We start from the raw sequence: 10,542 nt of genomic DNA, 5'->3' as shown, positions 1-10,542 counted from the left end.
GATTAAAGGGGGACTCATAAATCTTCTATTAAAGGGGGCAGGCATCTCTATCAAGGAGGGATGCCCAAGCATCCTCTTTTCAAGGGGGGGCAGGTACTTTCTATTCAAGGTGGGGGACTCTCAGGGATGCTGTATTCAAGTGGAGGGGGCTCAGGCATTTCTAGGGAAAAGGCTCATGCATCCTCTGTTCAAGGTGGGAGGGTCATGAATCTCTATTAAAGGGGGGCTGTGAACCCTCTATTCAAGGGGGGGGGTGCTGAACCCTCTACTCAAGTGGGGGCTTCACCTATTCAAGCCCCCACTCTTTATGGGGTGGGACTCAGGCACCCTCTATTCAAGGGGTGGGCTCAAGCATCCTCTGTTCAAGGGGGGCTCACATCTCTTCTTTTCAGAAGGGGCTCAAATATCCTCTATTTAGGGAGAGGCTTAGACATCCTCTCCTTGGGCTCAGGCACCCTCTATTCAGAGGCAGTTTGTGGCACCAGTGCATACCTTCTCCAGCCAGCCAGTGGAGGGTGACACTCTTGCAGGCCTTGGGACTCAGCTGCAGGCCAGGGAAGGGCTTAGGCTGGTAGTGAGAAGGGCTTCCCTACCCCAGTGTATATACTGTATCTGTGTAACATTTTGTATATTCCAGAGGATACAGGTCCCCTGTATCACAGGAGAGGATGGAGCTGGCAAATGAGTGTGAGGTTCTAATAATTATTTAGGGGATGGGGAAACTTATTTATTGATAGTATAGCACAGAGGAAGGAGGTGGGGATGGGGTTCTGGTGCCCCGGTGATCAACTCCTCTATTTATTTTGCTTTTTATTTCGGAATAAATGGTTTCAGCCAACACTGCTTGGCCTTGAGTGTTCCTGCCACCCACTGGGTGCTGGGATCTGTGTGGAGGGCAGAGCTGGGGAGCCAGTCCTGCCAGCAGAGGGCAGTCATTTGGACTGTGTGGGGCCCCGGTGTGTCTGAGTGTGTCCAGTGGGGCTGTTGGAGATCTTCCAGGCTCGGACACTGCTTGGTAAAGTCGGGGATTCTATGGGGGACTGCCATGGGGGTTGTAGGGGACAGTTTTCTGTCCTGCCCACTTTTACAGATGGAGGGTCTCTATTCCTTGTGAGGGAAAGCAGAGTGCCAGGCTTTTTCCATGCCATCATAAGGCCCATCTCACCTGTCTGTGTCTTGTAGCCTATTCCTCCTATCCCTCCAGAGCCCCACATCCTCCTCTAGGCTGAGTTCCTGCTCCTAGTAGCCAGAGCAAAGTTCACAGGATAAGCACAGGCTCAAAACTCCAGGTGCTTTCCAAGTAGGCCTTAGAAATGATGTGGCCTTTTCTTGCCACTCCTTATGACATCCTAGCAGTGGCTAGGCTCACCACCTCCCCTCCACCCCAATGTTTAAACTGTCACCTCCCCCCTTGAGTTCTGTGGAGAGCACAAGCCAGCAGAGGACACATCGTCCAGAAATGGGTTTTATTCTCAGCCAAGAGACATCAAGACTGGTATTGACCAGAGAACCACACAGCTGCCAGTACAGCACCCCCATGCTTTGAGGGGGCAAGGGATGGGAGGGATGGTGGAGAGGGGCTGGTTGTCTGCAGGCTGGGCATGACAGGGAGGCTCACTGGAGGTGGAACACTTTGGATGGGGGGATGTCAAGGCGACAGTGTTCCCTGGTAGTTGAGCCACAAGACTCCACAAGGACAGCACAGTGATTGAATCCCAACACTAGAGGCAGGGCTGTGTCTGCCATATATATATATATATATACATATATGAGTATTTATAGATATTTATAGAACAGGGCGGGAGCAAAACCACAGAGGGGCACAAGTTTTCACCAATGTCACGCCTGAATGTGTCAGCTCACCACTACAACAGACTAAGTCATGGATAAAAGGGGAGGCTTAGGGGCTGGGGGAGCCACTGTTAAGTCACAGAACAGCCATCCAGGCAGGCTTGGAAAGGGAAGTCTCCGAGGAATAGGAGGAATCTGGTTAGAGGTCGAAGGGGGGCCTGGGGCTCTCAGGACGGGATGGACTTGCCTGACCCGATCGGCTGGCAGTTGGAGAGAAAGCAAAGAGAAAATGGGAGAGAGAAAAGAAGGGAGAAAGCTGGTAAGGCAAGAGCAGCCAAGCCATGGCAGTATGGGAAGAGATGGCATGGGAAGAAGACACAGGTGTGGATGTGGGGCAAGATTTCTGGAAAAAAGACAAAAAAGGGAAGATGGAAGGGGAGGGGCTGGAGCTGGGCAGGGGCCAGAACTTCACAGGGAGTCTGGGGTGGCTGCCCTCCTTATCACACACGCTGGTCTCTCACACACCACCCAGGCAGTGCACCCACACCTCTAGAACACATGCTCTGCCCCCTCTGGCTTCCCTGCTGTCTCCCTCTTCTCTGGCCACCATGTCTTCCAATCCACTGAGCCAGGGCCACCCCTAGCTTCGGGGATTATGGGGTCATGAGCCCCATGCAACAGCCACCAGGCCTGATGCGAAAGATGGGAGAAAACTGTGAACCAGGAGGGTGAACCTAAAAGGGGTGGCTACAGTGAACACTGGAGGCCCCTCTGGGTGATCAGAAAGCCCAGAGGTAATCTGAGGGGACCCTGGGGGAGGCAGAGAGGGCAAGCAGCTGGATGCCAGTGGCCACAGGCTTATAAGTCTAACAGGGGAGCCTCAGCTGGTCGGGGGACTGCAGGTCGCGTAGGTGAGGCTGGGCCCTTCCTGCTGGGGAAAAGCAGAAGAGCAAGAGTCAGTGGCGGGGACAGAGTGGCAGGCAGGTGAGCTGGGCAAATTTTGTGGCCCAGCTTGGGCAGAACTCAGAGATGCTGATGCCCTGGGCAAGGCCCAGGTAAGCAGACACTGTCGTCCCCTTAGCTGAAAAGTATAGGTCGCCCCTAGGAGCAACAAGCCAAAGTCCATGAGCCCGATGGCTGACTTTGGCACTTCATCTGGGGCTGAAGATGCTGCCACCAGTCACATATGAGCAGGTTTGACAATACCAAGGAGTCTCTGCCTCACCTGTGAGGTGTGTTACAGGCTGTGTGTATAGGACCCTCAGGCTTTCAGAAATCATCAAACAATCTGAGACTTCACCCCAGATCACTGCTAAATTGTTGGCATGATAGGAGGTGGGACCCTGACCACCCCCGCCCCCGCAGCGCGGTTCAGATTGGGGGATGGGTGTGGCATCCCCTGGGATGAAGTTCAAAGCCTCTGGCTGCCTCAGAGTCTAGCCCCACATATAACCTCCTTAGAGCTCCTAGCCACTTCACCATAAACTGTGACCTCTCTAATGGCTCCAGAGAGAACCCATGTCTTCCAGCTTGGGCTTGGAGCCTGTCCCCAGAGCCCTCTAGGCTCAGCCATAGAGGTCTTGGGCAGTGGTACTGAGTCCCAAGGCTCGCCGGGGAGGGAGGTGAGAGAGCCAGCTGGTGGCGAGGACAGAAAGAGGAAAAAGTAAGTCTGGAGTTGCAGAAGGGAGAGGGAGGGGAGCCTGGCTCTGAGGTCCCAGGTGTGCCCCCCAGTGTGGAGCTGGTGCAGCAGGGGGCAGACACACCGTTCATGCAGCAGGTGGAGAGGCATGTACCTACCATGGCTGACGCTCCTCAGGGGTCACTGATAGTGATTCTGAAAGACAGCACGAAATCAACATGGCAGTTCACACGCACAGATGGGGCAGGCCAGGGGGCGGGGACACGCACACGCACACGCCTGGGCGTGCACACACATGCTGTGAGGCCCCATGGCCCTGCATGCACACGCTAACACACATGCCCACAAACAACACACATACACCCTGCCTCCCTCCCCCCACTGCCCAGCACCCTCACTGGCTGGCTCGTGCAGCATGGATCTGGGGCATGCAGCCACTCGGCACACAGAAGCACGCACATGGGCTGAGTCACAACACAGAAGCTCGCCTGCACACAGAAGGCATTTGCACCAGCTCCCTGTACATTTGTGCCTGGTGTGCTCAGAGAGCCACCCACACTGCTCCAGAAGGGGCAGGGCTTCCTTCCTTAGGGTCCAGCTGCCATTTCTCAGCCCAAGAGCCTTCCATGGCTCCCTATGGCCCACAGCATTGAGCCCCAACAAGTCAGAACTTCTCTGGGGACTTTAAAGGGTCTCCAACCTGTCTCACCTTACGCAGGCAACCTCCTCGTATTCTTCCTTGCTCTGTCGGTACTCTTTGGCCAGCGGCCCTCCCCAACACATCCGACACTGAACCTTCACCCACATTGCTGCTCCCTGCCCAAATGCCCTCCCAACTCCTCCTACCACTTGACCCTTATCTCAGTCATCCCCCACACCTCACTGAGGTCAAGCTTCCTTTAAGTAGTACTTCCAGACTGCTTTCTTCTCTGAGGCAGGGCCAAATGTTTCCCATGTGTTAGGTAGACTAGAATTAAGAGCAGGTACCATATCTTAAGTTCATTATACCACACCTCAGCATAGAACTGGGCATATGTAAATACCCTGAAGAATCTGAACTCACGTTTGCAGTTAGCAAAGTGCTCGTACAACTAGATTTGCAGTTAATGCAGCATCCCTATAGCCATTGTCTCCCTTGATTCCCACACCAACCCTGGGAGAAAGGCAGAAAATTATCATTGGTAGAAAGGAAACTGAGTCCTGGAAGAGAAGATGACTTGCCTCAAGTCCTAAGGTGAACCAGTATCTCTGGACTCCCAGTCCGGTGCTCTTGCCCCAATACCACGCTGCAGCTTTACCCCATCTGTTTCTGTCATCAGATCACCAGAGAGCAAATCCCATCCCTGCTTTATTTTGGGTCTATGGAGGCAAGTCCCTTGGCCCTACCCTTCAGCCATTTGGAAACAAATGGATGCTATTGGTCTGATGTGTTCTTCCTCAGAGAACGTGGCCATTGGAAACAGGGCAGACTGAGATATTGGAAGGCAAAACCAAGGAGTGAAGTAGAATCATTTTCCTTGGAAATCTCTGGGAATGGGACAGCCTTCACCCACTCCTGCCCCCACCTCCACCAGTTGATCTAGGCCAGGTAGGGCCAGAGGCAGGAGGGAAAAAAGCTGTCAGACCACCTCATGGCTCCCAGACCCCTTCCCCAGGTGATCCCTGCCCTACCTGGTGCCTGGGTGCCACTCTTACACTCACATGCCAGTGTGCACGCCCACACGCACATCACACACCTTGCTGGTCATACAGCCACAGCCTGGCCTATGTTCCTGTGGGCCAGAGATCAAACACCTCCTTGGGGCAGTTCAATAGTGTCAGGAGTGGGAGGCGGGGGCATCAGGGTAGCCCTGAGTGTAACTGAACGGAATCCACACATCCAGACAGGATCTGGGTTCAGACCCGAGGAAGGCTCACCAGGGGCTGGGAGAGGAGTAGAGGACTGAATGGAGAATGGAGGAGAGCGAGAAGGGAAAAGGAGGAAAAATACAATGTGGGGAAGGCTGCGAAAAGTGAAAAAGGGGGGAAGCGCCATGCAAGTGCTGGAAAGAAGGGGGCAGGTGGGACTAGTCCCACAGCCCCCTCCCCAGAAACGACCACCTCTGGGACTCAGCGCTCTCTGGGGGCCAGGCCAGGCTTAGTCAGCCCTCGGCTACACACCCCGTAGCTTCGGCATCCACGGTCCGAGTGTCTTGGATGGAGAAGGCCATCTCTGGCCGCCAGGGCTGATGCCCTAGAATCCGGCTCCGGCCCCTTAGGTGGGCTCCTGCCTCTCCACTGCCCTACACTCTCCCAGCCAAGTCTAGCCCCGCGGCCTCTCCCGCCGCACTCAGCCCCTACTCACCTGGGGACCCCGGGCGGGGCGCGGTTGGGGCGCGAGGGCACCTGGGGGGGAGGACCGAAGGGGTCAGGGGAAGCCCCCGGCCTGGAGGGCACGGGGGGCGCCCCCCCCAGGGCGGACCCAGCAGGCGGAGGCCCAGGAGCAGGGCCCCGCGACCCTGGCCGGGCTGGGGGCACGGCGGGGGCTCGGCGCTGCGGCGTGGGGCTGGACGTGGGCGATCTGCAGACGACAGCGAGCGGGGCACAGGAAAAGGGGAAAGATGAGTAGCTCCGCCCCAACCTGAGGCCCCGCCCCCAGCCCAGTGCCGGCCCCGCCCATGCACGCAAGCTTCGCCCCGCTGCGCCCACCGTTCTCTCTGAAGTTTAAGGCCCGCCCCCAGCGGCGCCAACGCCCCAGCCCCGCCCCGCCTCGCAGCCAGCGCTCCACGGCAAGCCCCGCCCCGCGTCAGGCCCCGCCCCTCTCTAAGCTCCGCCCCTCGCTCCAGGTGGGAGCCGCCCCGGTGACTCGGGCGCGCCACTGCCCGGTCCCGGCCCTCCTCCCGCGGGCCCCGGGCTGGGGGCTTTGGGGCCGTGGGGGCCGGCCCTGGTACCTGCGTCCGGTCGGTACGCTCTGCACCTGCAGCCAAGAGTCGTCCACAGGCGGGGGCATGGGAGTGCTGACGGTGGTCGTGTTGATGTCGCCGATAATGCTCAGGGCCTCTTTCAGCGCGTGGTACATGCGCAGCATCTCGTCGCGGCGCTGCGCCTGCTCGGCCGACTCCTCCATCAGAGTGTTCTGGTCCCCACACGAGTACAGGTTGGCCAGTAGCTCCGAGAAGATGAACTCCTTGGTCTGCCAGCGGGTGAGGAGGAGAAGGGACTGAGACCCGACATCTGAGCCACCCCGCACGCCCCGCCTGGCCTTGCTAGGACTGTATGCTGGCCTGAGAGCCTGGCTGTTTGGCGTTTCATAAGTAGCTTCACCACCTCCTAAACTCGGAGTTCCCCCCACCCTTGCCCTTTTCTCAGATGGGGACACTGAGGACCAGAGAGGAAAAGTGACCTGTCCAAGGTGCAGGTCTGGGAGGAGACTCAGGACCGATCATGCCACCAGGACACCTGCCTACTTGGTTCTTTGAGCCTCGGTTTCCTCATCTGTAAAATGGGGTAGTTGTACTCTTTCCAAGGAGTTGCACTCTCCACTGGACCAAAATAAGAAAGATGAGAGCTTTAAATTTTCTGAACTCTTGAGAAACAAGAGTAATAAGTTTAAATGCGTGCCTGGATTGAGCTCTCCAGTTGCTACACTGCTGAGGCTCTGGGACATTCATGGAGAGAGGATGAGTTTTTTTTTTTTTAATTCCATAGGCCTGTGTCTTTTTTGTTCATTATTCAGATGTATGTTGAGCACCTACTATGTGCCAGGTAGTGTGTTGCTATGCACTTTATATGCATTTGATCCTCAACCTTGTGAGGCTGGTGCTGTTATATATATTTTACATATTAGGAAATAGAGGCTCAGAGAGGGTAGTTCATTTGTTCAAAGTCACACAGGGAATTCCTGGCAAAATCAGGATTCAAACCCAGTTCTCATTCTCCTGGGGCCATGCTTTTTCACTAAACCACAGGTTGTGGTGGTGCTGTGGGGTGTGTATTTCAAAGCCTGGTTTGGGAGCTCTTAAAAGATACAGGTACCCGGACCCTCCCAAGACCTACTGAATCAGAACTCCTGGGGGTTGTGCCCAGGAATCAGCATTTTAGCCAGCTCCCTTGATTAAATGCACAGTGAAGTTTGAGAATGCTGCTGTTGAGTGTGATACACAGAAATGTCTGAGCTGTGAGTTGAGGGCAGAGGGGCTCTTGGAATCTAGGGACCAACTTGAAGAGAACTAGCAATCTGGAGCAGAAAGAGAAAGGGATTGTCCCCAGATTGTTTTGTGGCAGAACCCCTCACTGGGCCAGGAGCTGACCACTGCTTTCATGTTAGTAACCCCTCCCTTCCCTAGTGTACCCAGCATGGATGACCCACTGGAAGTACCATTAATGACTGCCAAGGGGATGCTAGGGATGAGGGCTTTGAGAGTACAGATGCATATAACGTGGGCATGCTGGACTAAGAAGGAGCCTTTGAGGGGGCCTGGGTGAAGATATGTGTAAGGCTGTTATAGGGTGGGGGCTCCCCTCTCTGGGACTGTGGATAGAGGGGGCCAGCATGTGCTTCCTGTATAAGGACCGTGTTTTCTCCCAGACCTAGTCTTACAGAGCTAGTCTATGCTTCTCCCACCTCACCCCCTGGAGCGCTGGACCATGCCTTCCCCCACCATACCTTGCCCCAGTGGTCTGGACCACACTTTCTCCACCAGACCTGGCCTCAGAGCGCTGACCCTTGCCTCCCTCAACAGTTCTGGCCCTGAGGTCTAGACCTGCACTGTCCAATATGGCCGCTACCTGTGACTGTGGAGCATTGGAAGCGTGACTAGTGCGAATGAGGAACTGAATTTTTTATTTTAGTTAATTAAATTTTAGTATAAATTTAACAACTGGTACTCGATTCAGTTATTGTAAAACTTTTTAAGTATGTTTGGAACAACTTAGGTATGTGAATCTACTTTTTCAACTGTAAATTTCATGAAATCTAAATACAGATCAAGTATTGACAATGAAAATTTAGTGACCAAATCGGATTTGGAAAACTTAGTATGAAAAAAAGAATGTGGAAGGTCTCATTAGTAATTTTTATATTAATTCCATGTTGAAATGATATTTTGGATATATTGGGTTAAATGAAATATATTATTACAATTAATTTTGTTTCTTTTTACTTCTTTTGACATGGCTACTAGAAAATGTTGCTATGAGTCAGAATCGACTCGATGGCAATGGGTTTTTTTTTTTTTTTATTTTACTAGAAAATGTAAAATTATATACAAAGCTGACATTATATTCCTATTGGGCAGCTCTGGTCTAGACCATGCCTCCTCCCTAGATCTGCTCCCCAGGGCTAGCTGCCAGTGCCTGCCTCAGGCTAAACTAGCTATCTGCCTCGGTCCTACAAGAGCACCCCATCCCCCACGCAGCAGGCCACGCACATTGTTGATCATGAGGTGCATAATGGTCTTAGGCATGAGGTCCCGCACGGTCTTATTGACAATGGCCATGTATGAGTCCACCAGATTCCGGATGGTCTCCACCTGCCGCTCCAGCTGTGGGTCCATGGAGTGCATGAAGTTGTCTGAGCCGTTCTCCTCGGTCTCACTGGCCTGTCGTAGGGAACAGAGGGGCATCAGGATGGCCAGGTCCACCCAGTCTCACAGGGCCCCTGCCATGCTCCAGCCCCCAGTGCAGAGTCTTAGCCCCTTCACAGGGGCCTGGAACACTGAAGAACAGAGAGGAGAAGCACCTGGCCCTAACGTACAGACACTAAGCTCTTCATAGGCTCTGGGTCTCTGGGCTCTGCCCACCACAGTGCCTCTCAGGGCCCCAGACTCCCTTTCTTCAGCCTTGTTTCTGCTGTGACTCTAGGGCCTAGAATTTGCTTCAGTTTCCCAATCCATAAATTAGAAAAGAACACCTCCAGGGTTTCCCAAGTTTCTTTCTGATTCTGAAGACCTGGCTAGCACTGGTGCCAGGCTAGGAGAGGCCTGGCAGAGGGCAAAGGAAGGGCACACTCACTTTCTCCTTGTCCTGGGAGACCCATGCCAAGGTCACAAAGGCCACCACATCAGCATTGCCACCACCACCGCCACCAGGGAGCATGGCCAAAGCAGACACACAGACAAAGGAACAGGGGAGAGGTTGAGTGAAGCCAGGCACTGCATCCCAGCTCTAAGGCAATTCTAGACATTGCCACAGTGAAAGAGGGGACAAAGATACTGCTGTGGAAGGAGAAGGCAGTCAAAGCACCACCATAAGAAGGGGATGCAAGAAATGCCTTCTGTGGGAGAGAAGGGGGCACATAAAACTGCCATTGGAGAATCTCACTCCAGGGCAGGTGGGCAAGGAGATCCCTGATATTGCTGAGCCCAATAAAGGCTCAGAAACATGGCATGGCTTGGCATCGCTGAGGATGGTGCCCCAGGGACCTCTTGTATGAGCAGACTGTCCCTCCCCTCCCTGCCCTGCCACTTACCCCAACACGCTCGGGATACACGCCGGCCCTCAGGAAGGAGGCCTTCCAGCTGTCCACCTCCTCCTGGGTCTCACAGGCCAGTTCCAGCTGCCGATAATCCTTATACACGTTCCTGCAAGATTGGGCAGGCGGTGAGGGGAGACCGAGGTGAAGCTCACCCTCCCTGGTGGTTAAAGGCTTGCATGGGTGGTGAGGTCATCAGGCCTGGGGTCTAGTCCTGGCTTTCTCATTTCCCAGCTGTGTGACCCTGAGAAAGTCTCTTTCTCTTTCCAAGCCTCAGTTTTCCTCATCTAGAAAATGGGTTAATTATAATAGTAATTCCTGCCTCCTAGGGTTATTGTGAAGGAGCCCTGGTGGTGCAGTGTTTAAAGCGATCGATGGCTAACCAAAATGTTGGCTGTTCGAAACCACCAGTGGCTCCTTGGGAGAAAGATGTGGCAGTCTACTTCTGTAGAGATTTACAGCCTTGGAAACCTTATGGGGTCCCTATGAGTCAGAATCGACTCAACAGCAGTGGGTTTGGTTTGGTTAGGGTCATTGTGAGGATTTAGGGAAACGAGCAGTAAAATGCTTAGAGAGGGACTGAGCCCTCAAAAAAAAGGGGCATCCACAAGACAGTGCAGCCCCCTGGCTTAGGTCTTGGACCCCAATCAGCTCCCTCCCT

General features: G+C 54.2%; 1 protein-coding gene across 10 annotated transcripts in view; it reads right to left on the bottom strand.

Annotated features, from left to right (window-relative positions):
- Positions 1-1,057: 1,057 nt before the first annotated feature.
- The window catches only part of DNM1 (dynamin 1), a 46,833-nt gene continuing 37,348 nt past the window's right edge, over positions 1,058-10,542 (bottom strand). For 4 of the 10 annotated variants that reach the window (XM_023730628.1, XM_023730630.1, XM_023730629.1 and 1 more), the window contains 4 exons: positions 9,885-9,990; positions 8,839-9,009; positions 6,385-6,602; positions 5,771-5,990 (listed from right to left, as the gene is read on the bottom strand). In XM_023730628.1, coding sequence (XP_023586396.1) covers positions 5,771-5,990; positions 6,385-6,602; positions 8,839-9,009; positions 9,885-9,990 — 715 coding nt within the window. Of the gene's footprint in view, positions 2,723-3,588; positions 3,626-5,770; positions 5,991-6,360; positions 6,603-8,838; positions 9,010-9,421; positions 9,434-9,878; positions 9,991-10,542 lie in introns of those variants that run through there. The other 6 variants (XM_004375716.3, XM_004375715.3, XM_004375714.2 and 3 more) reach the window with 6 other exon arrangements.

The sequence above is a fragment of the Trichechus manatus genome, unplaced genomic scaffold (genome assembly GCF_000243295.1).
Source record: "Trichechus manatus latirostris isolate Lorelei unplaced genomic scaffold, TriManLat1.0 scaffold00038, whole genome shotgun sequence".
NCBI lineage: Eukaryota > Metazoa > Chordata > Mammalia > Sirenia > Trichechidae > Trichechus > Trichechus manatus.
Note: the sequence above shows the minus strand (reverse complement) of the source record. Positions and strands in the feature narration are given on the sequence as shown.